The sequence below is a fragment of the Adiantum capillus-veneris genome, chromosome 22 (assembly GCF_014529385.1).
Source record: "Adiantum capillus-veneris isolate H3 chromosome 22, ASM1452938v2, whole genome shotgun sequence".
NCBI classification, from domain to species: domain Eukaryota; kingdom Viridiplantae; phylum Streptophyta; class Polypodiopsida; order Polypodiales; family Pteridaceae; genus Adiantum; species Adiantum capillus-veneris.
In genome coordinates this window covers 126340153-126365345 of record NC_140952.1, presented here as the reverse complement: position 1 = coordinate 126365345, position 25193 = coordinate 126340153, and the positions used below count along the sequence as shown (strand labels likewise).

The 25193-nt window shown below is 42.0% G+C and overlaps 1 protein-coding gene across 2 annotated transcripts in view; it reads left to right on the top strand.

The window, feature by feature from the left end:
• The window catches only part of LOC147430181 (Major facilitator superfamily protein), a 72744-nt gene extending 59143 nt beyond the window's left edge, over nucleotides 1-13601 (top strand). For both annotated transcript variants that reach the window (XM_086494680.1, XM_086494681.1), the window contains 4 exons: nucleotides 4751-5446; nucleotides 5609-5806; nucleotides 12731-12868; nucleotides 12974-13601. In XM_086494680.1, coding sequence (XP_086350806.1) covers nucleotides 4751-5446; nucleotides 5609-5806; nucleotides 12731-12868; nucleotides 12974-13244 — 1303 coding nt within the window. In that variant the 3' untranslated portion in view covers nucleotides 13245-13601. The remainder of the gene's footprint in view (nucleotides 1-4750; nucleotides 5447-5608; nucleotides 5807-12730; nucleotides 12869-12973) is intronic.
• The last annotated feature ends 11592 nt before the right edge of the window (nucleotides 13602-25193 follow it).

Genomic DNA, 25193 nt, shown 5'->3' with positions numbered 1-25193 from the left:
CTTTGGTCTCACAAATGCTCCTGCTACGTTCAATAGGATGATGGACAGAATTTTCCGTCCACACCAGCAGTTTGTTGGTACGTTCTTTGATGACATGATAGTCTACTCAAAGAATGAAGAGGAGCATAGGCATCACTTGGCCATTGTGTTCAAAGAGCTACGCAGTCATAGGTTGCTCATCAATGCAAAGAAAAGTGAGTTTTTTCTGGAAGAGATTCACTTTCTGGGACACATTGTCTCAAAGGATGGTGTCAGAATGGATCCTGCAAAAGTTGAAGCGATCAAGTCATGGCCAAATTTGAAGACGGTGCATGATGTCCGAAGCTTTTTGGGACTATGCTCCTATTACAGAAGGTTTATCCGAAATTTCGCTGAGATTGCTTCACCTTTACATGCTCTTCAAAAGAAGGCAGTCACCTTAGATGGACACAGAAAGAGATTTCAGCTTTTAATCTCTTAAAGGAAAAGATGACTTCAGATCCAGTCATTGTGTTGCCAGATCTTAGGAAGTCATTTGTGGTCCAGTGTGATGCCTGCGGTAGTAGCATTGGTGCAGTGCTAATGCAAGATGGCAGGGTAGTAGCCTATGAGAGCAGAATTTTGCAAGGGCCAGAGATGACCATGCAGGTCTATGAGAAAGAGTTACTGGCTGTGATTCATGCGCTCTTAAGTTGGAAACACTACCTGCTAGGTGCAGATTTCGTTGTCCAAACGGACCATCAGACCTTGCGATACTTCTTGACACAGACAAAGTTATCTGAGAAGCATATGCGATGGGCAAATATCTTGTCCATGTTCCATTTTCAGATTGTGCATGTGGAAGGCAAGAAGAACGTTGTGGCTGATGCCTTGTCAAGGAAGCCACAAATTTCAGCTGTGTCGATTTCTTATCATCATGAACTTGATGATATGAGAGAACAGTATGCAAATGATGAAGATTTTGCAAGGGTCTTCGAGCAACTAATGGATGGACAACGTCATGAACACTATCTTCTTAAAGACGGGTTCATGATGATGCATGGCAGATTGTGTGTCACAAAGCCATTGCGACGCAAAGTTATGGAAGAGAGTCATGTCCCACCGTATGCAGGGCATCGTGGTATCGATGCTACAGTTAAAGCGGTTGAGACATTCTTCTATTGGCCTACATTGAGAAGGGATGTGGATGCCTTTGTGCGAGAATGCCTAATATGCCAAAAGGTCAAGTTTGACAGGCAAAAGGCACCAGGGTTATTGCAACCACTACCTATTCCAGATAAACCATGGGAAAGTATTGCTATGGATTTTATCTTTGATCTTCCGAGAACGCAGACAGGAAACGATGGTATTTGGACCATTATTTGCAGATTCAGCAAACAGGCTCATTTTATTCCTGTCAGGAAGAAGATAAAGCCAGATCAGATGGCACGCTTGTTTATGAGCAATATTTTCAAGTATCATGGCATGCCACAGTCGATTATTAGCGACCGTGATCCACGCATGACAAGTTTGTTCTGGAGAGGCTTGTTTGAGAATATGGGTACCACGCTCAAATTCTCTTCGTCATTTCATCCTCAAACAGATGGGCAGTCAGAAGAGGCAAATTCTACTGTCCTAGATCTGCTGAAGTGCTATGTGTCAGAGCATAAAGGAAAGTGGGAGCAGTATTTGCCATTGGTGGAGTATGCATACAATAATACAGTGCATTCATCAACTGGCAAGGCACCCTTTGAGATAGTTGAAGGTGGCAAGAAAGTTCCTCCCATACTGCATACAAAGGACAAGATATTTGAAGCAGACAAGTATGTTCAAGACATGGATGAAATGTACAAGAAGGTCAAAGTGGCCTTAGAAAGGACTCAGGCAAAGCAAAAGAAAGCAGCTGATCGTCACCGCCGTGAAGTGGTATATTCACTTGGTGATTGGGTGCTTTTACGCTTTGAAAAGGCAAGGTTAAAGAAGATGAAGGGCAAGGAAAGACTATTTCCAAAGCTCAGCATGCGTTACTATGGGCCTTTTCAAGTATGCGACATAATCAGTGATGTTGCATATAGGCTGAAATTACCTGACAGTTGGAAGATTCACAATGCGTTTCATGTGAGTCTTCTCAGACCCTATGTGGGTGATGTGCCAGAAGATATGCCAGCTGAAGATCAGCCGGAAGTCGAGGAACTTGACGAGATCTTGGTCCCTGAACAGATTTTGGCACACAAAGAAAGGAAAGTGAAAGGCAAGGTTACTAGGCGTTACTTGGTAAAGTTCAGAAACTATCCACCAATGGATGCTAAGTGGATGGAAGAAGGTGAACTTGCAGAGTCACCAACTGTGTTATCACTTTACCTGGAAGCCTTCGATTTGCAACCTACCTTGACCCCTTGAGTTTCAAAGCTACATGGATTGTCAGTGTGACAATGGCTTCTGAAACAAATGATGTACATGGTATTTAAAGTGAGCTCAAATCAAATACCTGTTACATGAATGTTAGAGCTCTACAGATTGTCAGTTTGGCAATTGCTCTTATGGAATGTCCAAAAGTTTGATTAGTGCTATAGAAGTGAGTATTTCTTGTCAGTTTGTCAAGGATACAGTGATTGCTTCTATTGAAGAGTACATGTGTAACTGCATTCTTAAACTGTCGGTTTGGGTATGCTCGAAAGTGTTACGGGATCCAACGTGTACTATAAGACAGTGGCAAAATGTGCAGCTACCATTTTGTCATTGGAAAGTTAGTGACTCAAAGCAATGGCAGAGTGTGAAGCTACCACTATGTCATTGGGACAGGGTTCACACGCAGGCAATACATGAGTCGACGAGGTGTTGAATACACCACGGTTGACAATGAGCATGTATGTGTCGTACATGTGTCGACAGGTGTTGAATACATCAATGTTGACTAGGAGCTTGTACGACATAGATGCAAACGAGGACGTTTGAGATTTCAAGAGGGGGGTATGTCACCAGTGTGTGACTACTATCTATCCTTTTGTTGATTTCTTTCTTATTATCTATTTACTTTCACTTTTTGGAAACACCCCTCGGGAAATCTAACTGCCCTGCATTGCATAGCTAGTGTGGAACTGTCCAGAGGGAGTCCGGGCCTGAGGGCAAGAGAGCACTAAGGTTGGACAAGGACTATGGTTAGCCAAGTGGGGTCATTGACTAGCCAAAGTGGAATCCTTTGCTACAGAGGCTACATTTCAGTTCTGGATGTGGCCGCAGTGTACAAAGAGGGTCGGATGACCTAGAAAGATACAATGGCAGCATCTCCTAAAATTTAGGGAACTGCTATTTTGGGACCTGAAAATGTCTTCGCGTCATTACGTGCAGTTTGACATGGGGATCATTTTGTTACTCTGTGGCCAAGTCAACAGAGGCTGCAGGTGAGATATTTTTAGACCCGAGGGTCTAAAGCGGGAAAATGCACAAATGAGTGACACTTGGCACTTTGAGGCCAGTTTACTACTTATAGAGAAGGCAAAAACGTGATTTATAGTTGGGAGGCTCATTTTGCAAGTGTCTGTCACAGGTTAAGAGCTATGGAGTGCTTGCTTTCCCTCTTATGCACAGTGCGGTGCCAGGAGTGATGCCCTGCACGCTACGCACTGCCCTCTCTCTCCCCTTTGGCAGTATGTTATGCCCCTCTAGTGGGCTCTTCATTTGAACTATGTACAGTTGTGTGGGTTCATGCGCGATTGCCGAGGCAAGAGCCTCTTGCACAGGTACTGGATTAGCTAGCGGCTAATCCCCCCGCAGGTACAGGTGAATTCGGAGAGGTTTCACGCCAGAAATCTCGTCCGATTCAAAGGGCAAGTAGCCCTACAGGTGCGGGAGCTCGAGGACTTGCTAGGGATGCGACCGGCACGCGGAACGGAGCCCGAAACAGTGAATTACAGCCTGCTGTGTATTTTTGCAGGTTTAGGGTTTTGGCCCTAAACGGACCCTAATACCCCCAGGAGGTTCGGGGACGCAAGGGGACCGCTGTACAGGCGATCTGGCGCATTTTCAGGGCTGAAAACAGAGAATTCAGCGTGCTGCAGATTCTCGCCAGGTTTGGCAAAGTGCCTGTATGCGTCGGGAAAGTCGGTCAATGCGTGGGAATACTGACCGTGAAGGGTTCTAGTACAGTTATGCTGCCGAAATCGGGCTGGAACAGTGGAAATTCAGCCGAGTTTGTGCGGGGCAGCTTGTAGGAACCACAGCGTTTATTCCCTCTTTTGAACAATAAAGAAATACCGAAAGGGGCGCCTAAGTTAGGGGCCAATCTGGTGTCTGTCTACTCATACAGGTGCAATCTAGCAGCCTGTATCCCTCTCCCCTTTGTTGTGTCTTGAAAGTACAGGTAAAATAGACGACTAATAATGGGTGAAAGCTAAATCAAGGTTTAAAGTAAAGTCTACCGCCCTTTTTGGATTGAACAGGCCGGTTTCACCCACTTATTAGACGCACGGTCTTTTTTTGTCTCGAGTATCCAGCGTCTTTGCATATTGCTGAATAATGCAGTGGATGAGTTATTTGTAAGTTGAAAAGATTTCCCCGAGTGCGTGAAAGCCTAACCACATCTCGTGTTAGTGTCGAAATTGTTGTATCTAAGAGCTACAGTAAATATATTACTTGAATAATTACAACTTAATATTGCCTCACCCACGATTGACTTTTATTTTGCTTTTTGGTGCAAGCTATTGCTTCCCTAGTTTTGTATTTAACCTGAGGATCTTGTGCCCTTGAAGGTTTTTTGATTTAGTGGCACCCAAGAAACATTGTTGTTTTGCAGGGCCGAATATGCTGGAGACCTTCAGTCTATGTCATGGTTTGCTATGGCTTTGGGTGGCATGTTTGGGAGTGTTGTTGGTGGCCTTGCTCTTTCAGCAATAAATGTAAAGGGAATCTTCTTTGTTTTCTCGTTTTTCCCTCTGCTACAGATTGTTTCATGTAGTTTCATAGACGAAAAGTCTTTGATCAGTGAAGTAGGAGAGGTTGACCGTGAGGCAATACATGCAAAAGAGAATCATCAAGAGAGGGCGGTTGATGATAAAGATAAACCGGAAAACAAGGATAAACGTGAGCCACTAGGTGACGCAATAAATCAAAGGTCAGGAGCACCTTTTTTTATGGATGCTTCTGAATCCAATAAGTCTATGGGGGAGTTTCAATATGGAATGCTTGTTCTTGAAAATGGGGAGTGGGTCGAGGTTCAGCCTAAGAATGTTAAAGAGGCACCAGTAAGCGATGAGTCTGATTTCCACCAAGACAAGACAGAGGCAAACGTGTCAGCTATTGAGGATAGCATGCACTCAGAAGATTTTGGTTCATCGGAGGGAGCTCAAATCAATCTAAAGAGCTTTATAGTTAAACAAAAGGAAAACAGCAGCGTGAATGTCAGAAAGGATTCTTCTTTGTCTATCTCTTCAAGATTAAGGGAGACATTTCAGATACTGCTTCAGACAATAAAGCAACCAACAATCCGACAGTAGGTGTTCTTTTTTTCAAAGCATTGTCTACGTCTATGATTCTTTGAAAGTGGTGATTGTTGTTCATAAATGTTCAGCTGTAATGTCATGCTTATTATCAAATTACCTAAGTGTAACGATTCTCGTGGAGTAGTTTGCATTAAATCTTTTTTGCTTTGCAGGCCAATGCTTTGGTTTTTTATGGCCCAAGTCAGCATACCCAGCTTGTCTACAGTAATGTTTTACTATCAGACCAACCATCTTTTGCTAGATGCATCATTTCTTGGAACAGCACGACTAGTTGGGTGGGGAGCACTTATGCTGGGAACCTTCATTTACAATCAGTACTTGAAAAAAGTGGAGTTGAGAAGGATTTTCTGGTAATCTTTGTTTCACTGCATATAACATTGCCTTTGTGATTGTATCGTTTCATTTGTTCCCATTCTATATTTTTGGCTTTTAATCCTCGCTTTCATTACCTTTGCATTACCTCTCTTTCACCTGTCTCCTCTGTCTCACCTGCTTCGAAACTGCATGCTATCTTTGATGTACTTGAAGGCCTTTCCTTCCATAAACAAACCAGTTATTTGTGTGTTAGCTTACTTATGTGAAGTTGTTAAGATCCAGTTAGTATCTAAAACTATAACTTCAAGTCTTATCGTCCATGTCCTGAAATCCATCCTGTGTTCATTCAATAAATACCTACCTCAACTATCAGCATGCTATGATGTTTCAAATAGACGCAAAGGGCCTTCTGTCCAATCAGAGACATTTAATGTCTCAATTACAAAGACCACCACCATGGTTTTGATGCTGCATGTGAACCAATTTGCAATAACATCTTCTGTTCAGAAGTAGAGTACGTCTTCCGATTAGAGTTGTTTGAACGGTGCTTGAGGTATCTTTAGAAATCTTAGGTGCCAATAATGGAATGAATCCTTGGAGCTGATCCATTTCAGCCATTGTGGTTGTTGTGAGATCTCCTGGTTTCATGCTGCTCTCCCATGCAAAAGCTCTAGTATGGCTCCTCTAAACTTTTAAAGATGAAGAGGTAGATGGTGATTATCAGGCCCGCATTAGTACTGTACTGATGACTGATTTTGGGTCTGGTAGAGAGATTGGCATGTGTATTGTGCAAATTTGATTAGCGAAAAGGATCTAGCTAGCAATGATAGGAGAAAACTTTGCATTTTACCATTAGGAAGCAGGGTACAGTATGATGGCAGTATTCACTTGTGTGCCCTTAATGTAGGTGATCTAGACAACCCTAACGGAGGATGCAAATGGTGTATAATGCACTAGACATTAGTTGATGGTTGGTGGCATGGGTGATAGTAGTGATCTCCTTATTTAATGTGCAAGTAGTGTGCAAAGTGTGTACAAAGCATGGCAGTTCACGCTGCATTCAAAAAATCAGCCTAGCCCCATTGAAAACACAAGGTTTGTAGATTAAAAAGGCTTTGTATGGCCTGAAACAGACACCACGAGCGTAGTGCCACATGATAGATGCCTTTTTTTAAAAAAAAACTTATTAAAAAAGTGTGCTTTTGATGCAAATTTACATGTACTGAAGAAAATAGGAAGTATGTTATAGTCATCTTGTATGTAAAGTACTTGATCCTTTCAATTAAGAAACAATTGAGGATCTATATTTGAGATGCACTATTGTTTAGGGAGGGAAGTTTGACAAACTTCAATTTGCATTTTCATTTATGAGCGAAAGAATGCGAGAGAGATCTTGATGTTTGTATGGCAATGAGCACTACAATGAAGGTAAATTACTTAAAACTTTAGAAGATTCTTGACCCTCGGTCAACATCAATTGAATGTTTTAAGACAGAACACACTTCCTACACGTCCTCATAAAGCAGATAAACAAGTTCCGGAGCAACCTCCTGCCAAGAAAGCAAAAGCAACGGCGAGATTGGTTTTCGGACATTTGTGGTGCAAAGGTCTCGTCATAGTCCACACACGTCTCAGCAAAAGGCCCTTGGCAACGAGCCATGCCTTGTGCTCATCCAAAGATCCATTTGATTTGTACTTGGTCTTGTAGACCCACTTGACACCAATGACTTTCTGCTTTGTTGACCGCAGAACCAACTCCCATGTGTTATTCTTCTTGATGGAACCAAGCTTTGCTTGCATGGCCTTCTTCCACTTGGGTTGTGAAAGGGCCTCCTCAACTGTATGAGGTTCTCTGTCCTTGATCATTGAGGACATCAAATCATAGTTTGCTTGTAATATAATCCCATTTGTCTCAACATCCTCAAGTCATTGGGATCGTCACGTAGTACCTGCCTCACGCCAATCCGGTGGAAAATCTGAAGTAGCTGCATCTCGCAAAGTCTCCAATAGCCACTTCGGTAACTTGTCGGGTTTGCCCCCGCAAGAGGGAGCTACTGGTATATCCTCTTCAATATCAGCCGAAAACCGCTATCAACTGCATCATCATGAATCAACGCATTCTCCTCTAGAATTTGAGGAACAGGAACTAGAGGAGAGGGTTCATCAATCTCAAGAGGGGAATCATCGTTAATATCTCCAAGGATAGGCAAATCAAGGGTGGTTGTGGAAGACTAGGGAGCAGAAGCTGCCTCTGAAGGAATATGCTCGTCAAAGACCACATCATGGCTCAATACAAAGTCCTTTTTCACTGGATCATAAAGTCGCTATCCCTCCAAAAATCATCATGTTGGACGTGGGTCAAACTTCCCCCCTTGCTTCTTTGGTACATGACGTAGGCATCACCCCTAAATATCTGAAAACGAGAGACATTGAGCTTTCTACCAATGTAAGCCTCAAACGGAGTCTTCCCTCGAACTGAAGACGTAGGAGACCATGCTATTGCCTCCGCTCTCAAAGACTTCCGCAAGTCTCATCACATCCTATTTTTCCGCTCCTCTACTCCAGTCTCTAAGGGCGATCCGGTATTGGCATGCTCCTATTGGTCTGCACAAAACTATATAAAAACATTGGAACCCCCCACCTTTGTCTAATCAAATTGTCTTCAACAATTTGCTACTTTCCTTCTCCACTGGTGTACGGCAATTCTTGAAAATATACCCAAGTAAAGCTGTTGTAATCATACATGAAGTACAGAGCTCTACTCAAAGACGGAGTGTGCATAAGTCCATTTGTGGCATCTAGGGTCCTCAATTGCAACTCCAGCTATCCGCTTCATGTTATAAACTAGGTCGAGGGAAGCCAGGTGGTCCCAACTCTTCTTTGCATTCATCACCACCTTGACATGATTAATGGCCAATGGAGTTCTATTGAGATCAATGGGGGAGAAAATGCGAGCATTAACATGCACCAAAAGAGCAACAGCTTCTGACTTCTTGAAGTCACCAGTAACAAAGCCCCCAAAGTAAGTATCAAAAACCACCATATGATCGCATGTCACAAATCATAGCTGTTACCATCCAACTACCAATCAATCGAAAAAGTTCGAGGGGATCTTGATTGGTTTGTCTACTACTTCTGAGAGGTCTACATCTTTGCAAGTAGAGAAAAAACTCAGCGGGGAGAGAGAGATGAGCACAACATATCTGACAGAAATAATGACTCGAAATAACTTTTGAACACTTAGAGTTGTAAAAGACTTCATACTTATGAAGTGGAGGAGTTCCACACACTGGCTCCTAACTAGGCGCCTCTTAAAAGTATTTCTATATTAATTGATCTCCATAGATATGATTCCAAAGAAGTGCCACACTGTAGTCTTGGAGCGTGTAAAAACTCCCCCGAAGTTTTCTTTTATAGGCCCTTGGCCTTGCTATTACAAGTTTTAAAAGCTCACTGCTTTTAATGCTTCCCAAACACTATCATAAGTAAACTGCTTTCAAAACTGACGTCGAAAGCTCTACGCCCAGAAAGCCACGGCAGCAGTCCGTGATTTGCAACGCAAACCACGACGTGATTTTCAAGTGGCTGTGACCGGGTTTTGGTCCTTTGATCCAATACCGATTCGGGTCGACTCTATCTGTCATGCCATGTCATCCGGTTGTGACATATATCCCCCCTCCCCTTAAGTAATCAGCCGTAATTATGCCTGCAAAAGTCAATCCGATTCTTAGCAAACACTGATTTCATGCAAACATGCTAATGACCATCACCACTAGACAATACATTCTCTAACATGCATCTCATCCTCGTCAGATCTGTCGACGCCCACATAGTGATCTTGTGCATCATCACATACCAATCTCTCACAAATGTCTTGATGCGCTTAGACCACATATCTATTCTATTACTAGAGTTATATGCTTTACAAATGCTACAGAATGCCATGCTAATGCCATATATGCACACTTCACAGATGCATTCACATAACATAAAGACATAAAGCTCTAACACATCTGTGTGGTACCCGGACACAGGTCCATCCGCACAAAATATTTTTTCCATTCACATCTATATAGTATTCATACGAAGGTTTGTCCGCATAGAAGAGTTCCAAGTCACATCTATATGGTACTCAGATACAAGTTTGTCTGTATAGAAGACTTCCAAGTCACATCTATACGGTACGCAGACGCACGTTTGTCCGTAAAGAAGAGTTTCAAACAGCATTGAAATCAAATCCAAACTAGTATCAAACAAGCTCCAACAGCACCCAAACAAGGGCTGATAAGATCAAAAAGTACCCGAACAGTTCTTCTCAAACAAATTTTTTGTGAAGACAACCATTCACGATTGCTTTCTGCTAGTCTAACTCGGCTTTCAATTCTATTGTAGGGTAATGACGCTATTGAATAGCAATGTCATTATCATTCTAATAAAGCCAAGGCATCCCCAACAATGCATCCCAATGCCCCAATTTCATAAGGTGAAATTCCACTTTGCCATGATTTCCCTGGATGGTAGGGTAATGACGTTGTTGAATAGCAATGTCAACATCATTCTTATGAAGCCAAGGCATTCCCAACAATGCATCCTAATGCCCCAAGTTCATTAGGTGAAATTCCTCTTTGCCATGATATCCCTGGATGGTGATTGGAAGAGAGCCAATTAAAAGGTGTAACATTGTTAGGTGCAGCGGAATGAATGTTTGAACTTTGCTTAAGATGAGTGCTCCGTACTGTGCTCAAGGTTCCTTTTTGTTCTTATGGAAGTGAGAGCCTTCTGTTCTTAATGAGAGAGTGCAATGATCACAACAAAGTGAATGGACACTGTGAATGAAGGTGCATGAGACTGAGAGATAGAGAGAGAAGAGAATACGACACCAGAGATGTTGTAAAACCCTCCTCCGAAGGCCCCACCCTCTATGGCGAGAGTGGTCTACTTATGATTGCACAAATCTCTACAATGCTTGGACTCGACGACGATGAGGAGGACGACGAGACAGGCTGAAATCTGAAAACGCCAAGGGCTGAAATCTGCAAGTCTTGTATCTGCTGAATTCTGACTCTATGTCAATGACGATGTCGATGGCGACGATGCGACGACGACGCGCTGAAAACACAGATGCTGAAATTTGCGTTTTCTGGGCTGAAACTGTAAACTTGCGGAAACTGACCGTGCGGCGAGGAACTGCTGCGGGAAGGTGAGATCTGTGAGGGTTCGGGACTTGATCTGCGATGTCTAAGGGCTGAAAACTGAAAACACTGATGGTTCTTGATGTTCGGTCGCGGTAAATTTGCAAAATGCTGGGGCTGATCTGCAAATCAAAAACGCTAGGGCTGAAAATCTGCTCTGCTGTCGCCGGATGGCCTGCAACTGCAAAACGCTAGGTCTCTTGTTAAGTCTTTTGTCGGGGATCTGCAAGAGCAAAAACGTTGGCTGATCTGGTCCAAAAACGCTAGGTGGTTGCTGTGGAGCAAAAACACTAAGGCTTGGGGTTTTGCTGAGAAGTTGCCTATTGAGCGAGTGCTCTTGCTGCCTCTTCTGCCAATTAGTGCTAGCCTAGGTTTGCTTATATACAAATTTACTCAATTTGCCCTACCTACTTTCCAACAAAAGTCACTTAAAAATAATAAGTGAAAAATGTCAAAAATAGGGAAAATAGGCTAAATGCACTGGAAAATTCCCCTGAAGGATTTTGATGGATTCTGATGGGAATGTTTATGATCATGCTGTGTGCAACCGGAGGATATGCATCTAATCTAAGTGACAGGGCATGCACGGTTTGCGAACAGACTCACAAAAGTGCCAGAACACTTCCTAAGCTAGACGGATTGGACTGAATGAACCCTTGTCATATTGTAGCTTGTCCACGGACACATAGGGTTGGATATGTCACGTGACAAACATTGCTTATGCCGATGCGTGAATCTCTGAACCAATTTGATTGTAATCAATGCCCACAATTTCGAGAAAAGTGAGTGAAATGAAATTCTCAGTTGCTCTTGGGTTGAAGATGTCTGCTGGTGCCCTGAATTTTTCCATAGGCTCGGCATAATTCTTTGGATGCATCCGGCATGGTGAGGATCGACCAAGAGGATGGCAATGGCCCGGGTTTCAAATGATGTCGTGTCAGCTTTTCTCAAGGAACGGGCTCTAATACCAATGTTAGTCTCTACGTGACAAGCCGAACTCACACCTAGACATTCGTAGTGAGCCGACATCAGACTCACCTCCCAGCCATAGAGCCAATACGGGCTCACCTCCAAGCCTAGGAGCCCGCAGTTAAATGGGCTAGCGTCTACCACAAGGGCTGGTGTCCCATACCACCAAGCCCACAACAGTACGGGTGTGCGGGTTGAGCTACCAAGGGGCTCCTAGTCCCAAGTGTTGTGATCACACAAGATGTCTCACAAATGAGACTCATGTCCTATTTATAGGACTTCATAACCAAAGGGCCAGGTTCACACTGGCCGGACATACTGCAGGCGCCTACGCCCATCCTGATGTCTGGGGACGTAACACTCACCTTAAGCAGGAGGGGATGTCATGTGCACATTGCCACGTGGCCATGCTTCATCTCTAGAGCCAAATTTCCAGTTTTGGAACCCTCTTGCATAAATGGTTTGTACACGCGTTGTGACAGATGTTACATAGGTGAGGCTCGATGGGCTAATCAAATACCCTCCTGTTTCATAGGCGGCCAGGGCACTTTTTACTCTCTTTAGGAGGTTTTCCCCCTCAACTTTATACATTTGATTAGCCCTTGTGGCTCGGAAATTTCAGCTCACTCCTATGGGCTTGCTCGTTGTATCCTGCTTTGTACTTCCTTTAGAAACAAGCCCTTTTTGGGTATCCTCTGTAATTTCGGTAATAAAAAATTAGGGGTGTGTCTGTGTGTGTGTGTGTGTGTGTGTGAGAGAGAGAGAGAGAGAGAGAGAGAGAGCTGTTTTTTGATGCAGGTGGACCCATATTGCTTTGGCATTGATCACTCTGTTTGATGTTTTACTTGTGAGCGGCCTCAGCACCCTGCTAGGTATCCCCAATAAATTGTTTATAGTGGGAGCATCAGCATTGGGAGATGCAGTCAACCAGTTCAAGTGCGTATTTTCAAGTACTTGATGTCAGAGACTTTTTTTGTTGCATGCGTGAACAGAAAAGATATGCTCTATCCTTGCTACTGATGCTCATTTACATTTTTACAGATTCATGCCCTTTTTGGTACTCTCCGGTCGATTATGTGAGCCAGGCATCGAGGGGACACTCTTTGCGCTTTTTATGTCGTTGAATAATCTGGCCTCAACAGTGAGCTCGTTCTTCGGGGCAGGACTTGCATCCATTCTCCATATTTCTTCTGACCAGTTTGAGAACTTGAGCATGGGCATCTGCATACAAGCCCTGTGCACCATTTTTCCCATATTTTTCCTCCGTCTGATTCCTGCAGGCACTGGAGTTGCTGCAGATAAATTGGATTAAAGATATGTGGATTGGGAGACTCGTCCACATTGGGGCCTGTCAAACCCATTACAAAATTGATCCTCTCCCCCCATATCTAACAACTACATGGGAGTGTACATAATTTCAATTGCAACCATTTTAAAGGCTGAACAATATAACAAAAACTTGTGAGATATAACATACATCTAGAGCAAAGTTTTCTGAACTACGACTCATAGCTCCACCTCTATGATGGAAACTTATGACTCTATCAGGAAACTTAAGTTGAGCAGCCATGTGATGAAAGATTGCCAACATAACCCCACACAATTTTGTCTTGTAAAATGGTGCAAAGCTTTTGCTTTTGATGTATACAAAATGTTTAGGTCTTGAAAACTTTTTTCGTTCTTTTAAGTCTTCAACAGTAAATATCAGTGAGTAGTAGCTTAATATTAATTTTTTTATCTACCCTTGATTTTGCAATGTACGTATTTCTTCTCTCCTTGAATGCTAAATGAATTTGAAGCAAGGTAGTATGCTCATGATCATCACATTTCCGTGCAGATCTTATTGTGCTTCTATAGTGGGATCTTTATTTAGAAATATATTTCTTAGACAACTTGAATGTTTTGCCTCTGATTTTTTTCTCCATGTTTTCAAATAATTTGAACCTAAGAATAGCAAGTATGAATGGTAAGTAACAAGAGTTGATCTTTGCAAAAAGTTTTAAATGATGCAATGAAATGGTAGTTTAATTGTGGGCAATTGTAGAAACAACTATGACATTAGTCATCTAGCAGAGTCCATTGTCTACTCCAAAAACAAATGGAGTTTTTTTGCATGACAAGGGTTGTCATCACAGAACCCTTGGGTGGGAATGAAAACAACTTAAAGGCTCATAAGACCTTCCTTCTAAACGAGAGTTTCAATAGTTTACAAAATGGAGAAAGGGAGTTTAAAATACACATAGCAAGAGAACCTTACCATGTTGCTTAAGGAGAGAGAGAGAGAGAGAGAGAGAGAGAGAGAGAGAGAGAGAGGTAACCAGGGAAACTTGACTAACCCTTCTATCACCCAAGTGTGGTAGAATGGTCATACTAGTTCCCTTTGGAGTATCATGTCTCGAGTTCAAGATTTGTTGGATAGATATTTGAGTTCTCTTGGGATTATTTGAGTTCTCTTGAGAGAGAGAGAGAGAGAGAGAGAGGGAGGGAGGTAACCAGGGAAACTCGACTAACCCTTCTATCACCCAAGTGAGGTAGAATGGTTATTCCAGTTCCGTTTGGAGTATCATGTCTTCAGTTCTCTAGGGATTATTCCTATGATGGAAAAATCTCTCCTCTCATTGGTGAGATTGTGTGTCAATAAGAAGAGGAAACTAGATTAACCATTTTATCACCCAAATGTGGTAGATTGGTAATCCCAGTTCTCTTTGGAGATCAAGTCTTAAGTTCACGACTCATTGGATAGATCTTTTTAGTCTCTTGGGATTGTCCCCACTTCCTAAAAATATTTCCTCACGAGTGTGTGAGTGTGAAGAAGAAACTGGAGTAACCTTTCCAGCAAATCAAGGAGGATGGTAGATTGATTATTCCAGCTCCCTATGGAGTATTGGGTCTTGCGTTCAAGACTCATCAGATTTATCTTTGGGGTCTTGTGGGATTGTTCCTACAACCTACAAATCTCTCTTCTTCTTCAACGCCTTCTTGGGTAATTGCTTTTGGCCTACTCTCTCAAATTTATCATGATAATATGTTCCAAGTTACTTGATCTAGGGGTAGCATTGAGCTCTAGTAGCTCTTCTCTAGCTTCAATTGTGTGTCTAGTGCCTTGTAGCGTGTCATGGAGCACTCAAGAACCAAACCCTTTCCTCAACATTTCTCTATTGAATCAAGCATCCAATAAATGGTCAACCACATTGCAGAGGGATAAAAGGACATCAAGTTGCCAACACATTAGTGAAGAGAAAAATCTCGTTTTTCGCATGAAAAGACAAATTTCATGCACAATCATGCTCGTGTCTTTATGGCTTAAACCCACACAATCTTTTCAGAGTGATGTGCCAAATGACATATGGATTAAAGAGTGTTCTTAGACTTGTTTCGTTAGAAAGTGCATATAAGGCTCGTATGATCTGTGTGAAGGAAAAAGGATAGGTAAAACCTCTCCATTGGTTAGTATACCAAGAGAAAATATCCCCAATGGGGAGCTAAGCATTGCATTTTCCAAGGGAGTAGCTCCTGAGTTTGAATGAGACAAACCCAAAAAGGTAGACATCAGAAAAGTTGTTGCATGGGTCGTGATTTGGAGGGCAAGAGGCAACTGCGGCTACAAACAAATATTTTAGAGATGAAAAGGACATTTGATAGGGTGTCACATTCACATGAGCGGCCAAAGCAATACATCAATTGAGCCATGTGGTACTTCAAGATAATATATCCATGGAGAATTTCAAAAGGCAATACAAATGCTAGGTTTTAATGGTTTTGGAACTCAAGGCTTGGGTGAGGGAGTTTTGACTGAGAAGGAGATACAAAGAGTGGCTAGTTAGATTAAGAGCTATAACAACAGTGTCCAAGTTTAGTTAGGGACCGTGGGGAATGACAATATGGAGCAACATATGTTGGATACGAATGTGAATCTTGGCCAAGGAAATCTTTTCATGGTAGAAATGCATGCAAATTTGTTGGCTTGGGCATGAGAACAAGACAAGAAAATGTGTTGGCATCCATTGTTTTAACACTCAAAACTCGGTTGTATCATTAGATTGAAATCCTATATGTGTATAATGTTTTGATTACAACGATTTAATTGGTGTGTGAATGCTTCCCTATCATAATACGGATTGCTTGTTCTATTTTGGTCTTCTGTGTTGGATGATGCAATCCTTGTTATTACAGAAGGAGAGGATATTGGAGTTAGACAGTGCAAGCTTTGGTAGCTCCAATGCTATGGGTTCTCTTGGTGATAGCGATGAGGTTGTTGATGATTGAGGAGGAGGACCATGAGGATGATGTTGGTAGTGATGGTGGTGATGCTAATAATGAGGATGAGGAAACAACTTGCGGGTGATCTTATGCATAATTTATGCTTACTTGATCATTATGCTAATAATGAGGGTGATCCTATGCATAATTTATGCTTACTTGATCATTGTTACTAGCCAATTTTCATCATCAAATCTTGTGCATTTAGCTTCTAATTCACATTCCTATCTTTGATGCTTTTGTTGTGATCATCACTATCATTGAATTTGTTTTTGATAAGTTATCCATGGAGTTTCCATCTTTCATCTTTGTTGTTCATTTTGAACTTTTAAAGTTTCATTTTCATTTTCAATTGTCAAGTTTTACTTGTCAAGCAAGGTTGAGTTCAGCATTCATACTTCCGGATTTGAGAGGTACATATGGTACGGTACATACTTGTACGTACTGTGCCAAACCACAAGTACCAAGCATCATTATTATTTTTTTCCATGTTCTTTCCATCATAAGTGATCAACATTCTAAATGAAAACACTCAAGGGCACATACACATTGTCATATGTATGCGTACATACCAAACTATTAAACCATTCATTTTCCATATTTCATCTTTGTTGTTCATTTTGAAGTTTTAAAGTTTCATTTTCATTTTCAATTGTCAAGTTTTACTTGTCAAGCAAGGTTGAGTTCAGTATTCGTACTTCCGGATTTGAGAGGTACATATGGTACAATACATATTTGTACGTACTGTACCAAACCATAATTATTAAACATCATGATTATTTTTTTCCATGTTCTTTCCATCATAAAAGATCAACATTCTAATGAAAACACTCAAGGGCACATACACACTGTTGTATGTATGTGTGCATACCAAACTATTAAACCATTCATTTTCTTATCCTTCATATTATTTATATAGAATGTGTACATGAAATATATGTTTAAATCCTATGCACGTTTCTTATTGACAAAAATAATCATTGCTTGAATCATGGCCACATTTTTAAAACCACAAGTGCCATGTATCGCAAACAATCAAGAATCTAGTGGTTCAAACCCCACACCTACCACTTCCCATTTAAAAGGATGAGGTGTAGCACCAGTTGGTGGCCAACAGGCGTATAGTACTACTACTTTACATCAAGCATTTGATAAGCAAAATGTGATGTTAATTTGTCCTAGAGATCCATTTTCATTGAAGCAATTGATACATCTTTGAAAGCAAAAACAAGCAATCTTTTAGCAGGCATCTATGAGCATGCAATTCTAAAAGCTTGTGGGCCCAAAAATGTTACTGCCATTTTAACAGACAATGCATCTAACTATAAAGGTGCATGGCGCGCAATCGAAAGAAAGTATCCTGGGCTTACCTGATTCCATGTGATGCCCGCACTTTGAATTTGCTTCTCAAAGACTTTGGAAAAATGTCACCAGTGAGACAGACTTTAACAGACGCTAATCACGTCATCAAGTTCATTAGAGAGTATGCCTTTACTTATGCTCTTTTTTGAACTAAAATACCCGACAAGAATTTACAGATCTTTTGTGAAACACAATTTGCAACAATGTATTATGTTCTTGATACATTGCAATCTCCCATTGATTTTGTCGTCAGACACTGAATTCTTTTTTTTTTATTTGAAGCCCACATACTTAGTGTGTGCAAGCCATTGATTCCACCAATGCCCTGGACATTCGACCCCCCCTCACACACGCCCGAGAGGCAGTGAGAGAGCTTGAGAGATAGTGAGTGAGAGAGAGAGGCTTCCTCATTGTGTGTGTGTGTGTGTGTGTGTGTGTGTGAGAGAGAGAGAGAGAGAGAGAGAGAGAGAGAGAGAGAGCGCAGGGTTTTGCGACATCGACATATCAATGACTTGTCACTTTTGCAACGACACCGACATAGGCGTACAGAGTGAGAGAGAGAGAGCATACTTACTTTCTTGGTGCCTCGCATTGGTTTTTGACATTCTTTGATGGCACAACACATCGGTTTTGATACCGGTTTTTGTGAATTGGGACCAATGATACTTCTCATTACGCGGCGGATTTTCAACATCCGGCCTCGACACAAGCGTTCCCATGGACGAGTGTTTTTTGTTGGATGACAATGCTTGCAACATGCGCGGGTGAGGTACCTCTATCATAGAAGAGTGACACCCGACATCTGCATCGAGCGCAGCGATTATGCTCTACGGCACAGTTTTCAGCTCCGACTTCTTTGGGGGCTACTCGACCAGCGCATTTCTATCTGGCGGTGGAAATTGGCACCGACATTCCCATTCTACACCAACACGTAGGTCTGCAGGGGATTTTTGAGCCCATATACACGAGTTTCTCAAGGTTTCCAAACACTTACAGACACAACGCCTTTCATGCAATTTTGATAGTCATTTTGATAGCAGTTTCTCTGCGGACAGATGCAGACACGAATGTATATTTGTTTGAGCACGCATAGTGCTATTGAGCTCTTTTGAGAGTAGATATCCTTGCAGGGATCCTTTTTACTGCACACAGCAGTTCGAAGTTTCCAAAGGATGGGTCAGTTACGGCCACACGCAGGTTGCATCTTGTACATAGTGATGTTTGTGGACCCATGCAAACTCCGTCCTTGGGAAATTACCTTTACTTCCTGGCTTTTATTGATGATTACTCCATGCATGCATGGGTATTTTCGCTTAAATCAAAGTACAAAGTATTTATGTGCTTCAAACAATTTCTGGCTATGGCTAAAAATGTCTCAAAATGTACTATGGGCACCCTCCGTTCTGATATAGGGGGGAGTATATATCTCATGAATTAAATGCATATCACACTAGTTGTGGGGTAAAACACCAATGTATACTGCCTTATACGCATCAAAAAAATGGTGTTACTGAGAGCAAAAACATGTCACTTATGGAAATGGCACGATGTATGGTCAAAAGTCAAGCTTTCAGAATTTTTTTGGCTTGAGGCCATCATGTGTGCCACTTATGTACTAAACAGGTGTCCTACGAAAGCTTTGTAGTCTATTACTCCATATGCAGCATGGCATGATAAATACTCTTTATTGAGCACATGCATGTTTTTGGCTGTTTGACATATGCTTTGGAGCCACAAACACAACGCAAAAAATTGGATGATAAGGCTGTCAAATGTATTTTTGTTGGTTATAGTGCTGAATGCAAAGGTTACAGGTTGTATCGTCCACAAACAAAGCGTATCTTGGTCTCACGAGATGTTATGTTTGTGGAAGATTCTGTTCAGCCCTTGCTGTCATATGTACTAGAGACAGTAGTGTCAGCTCACAGGACATTTATGACACTTTGTTGCCTCTTTTCAGTGGTGGAAGTACAAATTTAAATTCCAATGAGGCAAATGTACACCCTATGGGGGCTTTTGAAAATGTTGCAGATAAGCCTATTATTAATGAAAATGTATATGATGTACTTGATGAGGAAAGGGCTGAGAATGAGCAAGGGCTAGAGGTATGCCTAAATGGCTGGTGCATAGTTTACGTGATAGTAAATTGGATGCACCTTTGTCTAGTCGTACTCGTTTAGGTTCTCACCATGCATCTTATGCATCAGATTGTTATTCTTTGGCTGTGTCTAGCTTACATGAGGTTGAGGAACCTCTCTCTTTTGATGAAGCACACAATTTTGAAAATTGGATGGCTGCCATGTAATCTGAATATGATGCACTTATAGAAAATCACACATGGACTTTATATGATTTGCCTCTTGGCAAAAAGGCCATTGGTACGAAGTGGATTTACAAGTTGAAACGCAAGACAGATGGTGAGATTGATCGCTATAAGGCTCACCTTGTTGCAAAGGGTTATGCACAACAGAAAGGCAAAGATTATTAAGAGAATTTTTCTCCCATTTTTCCCATGACTACTGTGGTTTTCTATGTGCATTGGCATATCATTTTGGTTGGAATGAACATCAACCAGATATTGTTAGTAGGAAGTTTATATGCAACCTCGCGGTTTTGTCAAGAAAGGACAAGAGGATAAAGTATGCAGATGTAAAAAATCTTTGTATGGGTTGAAAATCTCCTCGTGCTTGGTATGAGAAGGCTGGCAGTCATTTGGTCAAACAAGTCTTTCGTAACAGTCAACAGAAAGCACATTGTATGTCAAGCGTGAGGGTGATGTACTTCTCATTGTGGTTCTCTATGTAGATGATTGGCTGATCACTGGACCAAATGAGAGACATACTGCTGAATTTAAGGCTGATTTGAATGCTATTTTTAAGATGAAATATTTGGGGCTGTTGCATCATTACTTGGGTATACAATTTAAGTAGTGTGATGGTGGTATTGCCTTGTGTCAAAAAAGTTACATAGAGACATTGCTCTGTAACTTTGGACTTGAGGATTGCAAACCTATTGCCACTCTCATGGAAATAGGTTTGAAATTGAGTCTTCATGATGTTGGTGCTGCAAATGTCACTCTTTACCAAACTATTGTTGGATGCCTTATTTATGTATGCAACACGAGGCCGGATATTCAGTTTGCAATCTCAGAGGTCAGTAGATTTATGCATAGCCCAGGGTCTAAGCATTGGTAGGATGTCAAGAGGATTTTTCGCTACTTGAGTGGCACTTTACATCTTGGCTTGTTTTATCCCAAGGAAGGATCATTGCCGCCAGACTTACATGCTTTTTCGGACTTAGATTGGACTGGTTGTTTTGACACGCGAGTGTCCACAAGTGGTTTTTGTTTCATGCTTGGCAGTTCATGTATATCATGGTTGGGCAAGAGTCAACCTACTGTGGCCACTTCTACTTGTGAGGCTAAGTACAGGGAAGTCTTCACAACTACACTTGAGTGTGTATGGCTCAGACGTCTTATGATTGATTTGGGTGTTGGACAGGACACTGCCAACACTAGCTACGTTGATAGTCATAGTGCATTGTCAGGATCGAAGAACCCAGTTTATCATGCTCGCACAAAGCACATTCAGGTGCATTGTGCGCTCCTTGCCGCACTGTCGAAGCAAGGGACTTGCCGTTACACCGTGTGCGAGCCATAGACGGCTCCAAGCACACAACTAGCTTAACTAGTAATCTCAAAAGAGGGCAATGGTGTGTCACTCACCGCTCTATGCTCCTGCGGTGGAGGATTCCTCGCCGCGAAGAAGAAGGAGACGCCACTACGTCGCGCTCAACCGCTTCACCGCCGTCGTGCCGCCGCAATGCTCGATCGCACTCTTTCTGTCTCTCTCTCTCACACACACATACACACACACAAGGAGGTGAAGAAGAAGAAGATGGAGATGGAGATGGAGCAAGAGCACTCTTCTATTGCACAAATGAGAGAATGAGTGAATTTTAGGTTTAGTTGGCTTTTATATGAGCTCACCCCATTCACACTTGGGCGCCCATGCTTAGCCAACTAATCCCTTGAATGTCCCAGTTAGAGTGCGCCTCTCATCGGCGTTCACTCCTACCCTTTTCCTATTGGTTCGACAAGCCCGGTACCTGACTCTACCAAATACATAATACACGTCCGTCGTAGGTGATGGGGTGTCCGTGAGCCGTGAGGGTTAACATGCCCCCCTTCCTGATGTAGATTCCGTCCTCGGAAGCTATTGAAATGAAGCTCGTTCGTCGAGGTGGAAGAGCATTTGAGATGAATGTCCTTAGCCTTCTTCAGTCACTGCAAAATCAAACAACATTGGCACATTAATTACATTCTCATAAGTGATTAAAAAGCATATGCAGTTTTAGGTAGACAATTTGATTGGTAAAAGAATTTCAAACAATTTGTCAGCAATGAACATTAAATTGCAATGTAATCAAATGCATAAACAGATGTAAAGGTAAAAAATTAAACAAGTCTGGGGTCGCTGATTTGATGGTCGAAAGGTACTAGAGATCGAATATTAATACCATGGGTAAGCTTCTTAATTTTCTGTGGTCAATTAAGTTGTTTAATCGCGAGAGCCAAGTATTCATGTTCGAGGGCTGACTAGAGGCTATATCTAGAAGACCTTGTAGTTAAGCTACCATAAAAGGAATTTCTCATGAAATCATCGCCTGACTGATTACTTTTTCTTTGACCCCCCAAAGTCTTTTCACAGTGATTCAATTTTGATGTGTGTGCTTATTTTGTATGCCTTGGGTTTTTTGCTTTTCAAGGAAAAGCGCCCACACTGGGAACCTCTAGGGCTCTAGTACCATAGGCAATACATGTGAGTGAAGTACCAAATCAAGCTGAGATTTCTCTTCCAACTTAAGATTTTACAGTGTGGCACTTTGATTTTTTGTTTGTTCATTTTTAACATTTTAATTTTGTAACTTTGGGGGGTCATATAACACTGATACACCTCCCCAGGCTCATCACACTAGTAAACTCCCTTTATAATACTTAAGCGAAAGGTCAATAGGGTCAAGCCCACTAGAAAGCCCTAGTACATTTCACACAATGCTGCCTAAATCGGATTAAGAACCTAAGTAACCATTGATTATTAGGAAGGCATTCCCCATGGTATTAAGAGAAGATTTCTAACACCTAACTTGGTCAAACTAGCTTAGTCGGACTGCTTGATTTTTAAACTTAGACAAGTGATTATGACAAAAAATTACATTGAATTAAATGTTTGATACTAACTAAATGCGGTGAATATTAGGCTACCAATCACAATTAAAGCTGACAATCATAGATGCAAAAAAGATAAGGGGCAATGCTAATGGACAAGAAACACCTGTTTGTGTCGATGGTCGCGCTTGATTTGAAGAGTGAGTCGAGATAAAGATTCCATGAAGGTCCAAATCCTACCAATAGAAACACGCTCCTGTACACACTAGGAAACAAAAGGAATACCTCCAGGAGGCACATTAGTGGAAAAAGGTACCAACACTTATTGAACACAACAAAAAACATAAGGAACCCTAACCTAATTATTTGCACTCCCCCTAGAGAGTCAAGGGAATAGGATATTGTAGAGGTTGGGGGGAAACCCTAAGGTTAAACCCCTATCTTCGTCGTCGAGATAAACAAAGTCATCATCCATGAAACCATATGTGCCATCCGTGTAGTCGTGTAAATTTTCTTCTTCATCATAGGTGCCCATGTTTACTAAGAAGGTCACTAGACGCCTATAGTCATCTTGGTCAAAAGGGTAGGCTTGTGCAATGGGAGAAACGCTCTCTACTAAGTATGGATCAGACGTGGTCAAGAGATGTATCAGCCATTCTAACTCCTCAAAATTCCTCTCACATGCTAGCGTACCTATCAAATCCCATTCACATGCAAGCACTGGAAAGACCATGTGAAATATTTGTGAAAAGTAACGAGGGTACCTCTCACCCAAGGCAGGAGTGGATGACTCTAGCGTACTAGCCATATCTGTACACGCAAATAGATGATGGTTAGAGTGTAAATATTACAAGGGTCGTGTTCTTGTGCATAATTTGTTTTTATGATTTGTGTTATGGCTCTTGCTCTTTTACTTTTTTATCTTGTTTTTGGGAGTATAAGGCTTTATATATACATTCCCTAAGATCGGAGATTAAGAGGTCAGGGAGAAAGGTTGAGAGGGAAGCAAGTGAATGATGGATGTCCACAAACACTCCCCCCTTCCTTGGGTAGATCATACCGTTTGAAATGATGTCGTCACCCTTTGAAACCAATTGTTCCAGTTGGTAATAGGTGAGGATTTTTGCCAGTAGTTTTCTATTACCCTAGGTGCCTCGTCAAGTTGCAAGGTTGGTAAGGTACTCTCCCAGGATCGAACTTGAAGTGGTTCATCAGGTGATTCTTGAACACTGGGAGGTGTGGATTCTTTTGTAGCTTCATGGAGGTCCACTACTATAGATGGAGGCTGTGTAGAAGCTTTTACCTCTATGGATGTATTACATGAGGAGCTAGAAGCTTCATGGAACTCCCCCCTTCCTGAGCTAGGTGGAATAAATTGGTTTTGCCTTGGAGCCCAAACTAGCTCTGGACTAGGTGTGTAGCATTCTGTGATCTTTTCCTTCCCACGGTCCGCCATTGGCTTTAGCGTTACACTGTTTGACTCATATGGGTTTGTTGTCGATAGGGAAGGACACATTTTACGTTTAGGTACCCAAATTTGCTCATTTCCATCATAGTAGCCTTGGGCTTCTAATAGTTGTTTTGGAATCCATCGTGATTTGGTCTTGACTCTCCTAGGGCGCGCTCTTGGTTTTCCCAGGAAATTTTTTCTTGGAATGGATGGGAGGGTTGAGGTAGTTGGAAGTAAGGCCTTGGGGACCCATTGATATGTACTCTTAGGTCGTGCAGGTTGAGTACTTGCAATATTACTGCTTGCTGCAACTACAAGTGTTGAAGTGCTAGGTTCATGGGTAGCTGGCAAAGATGAGTTAACCATCTTGGCTTGTGAATGTTGGCTATCCTTCAACTTTGCTAGAGTTTGCAACGTAGCTGACTTTGCTTGAATGATAGGGGTAAGAGTCGGTGGTCGCGTCGTGACACTACCAGTATCCCAATCAATAGTGCATTTGGTTGTCAACATCCACGTGCGTCCCAGGTTTACGTTGCCTTCCATAGCTCCCGCGGGCATGACTAGAAACCTCTGCACTATGCTTCCATTTTCATAGACAACAGGGGTCTCAAGGACTCCAAGAATAGCAGTTTTCTTTTTATTAATGCCCTTGACTTGCATCGTACTCGGGGATAGGGTCGGTTTCCCTAATTGACACCAAACTCCATAGGATAATAAATTGTGTTTAGCTCCCGTATCTAATAAGGCATTGTATAGTACTTTCCCATAGGGGCTATTTAGCTCAATTGGGTATCGTAGGGGTGGCTCAGATTCTAATGAGTCATCATCTGTGTCCTCGAAAAATGCTTGCGTGATTCCCAGATTAGCCTCTCGTTGGCGTTTAAGACGTTGTTGTCGTTCTCGAGCCTCAACTCTTGCTTGGATTTTTTTAAGCTCTGCTTGTTCCTTGGCAGCTTTCTTTTGATGGATGGCTTGCAACTCTTCCTGGCTTAGAGGATCATAATATCTTTTGAATTTACTCC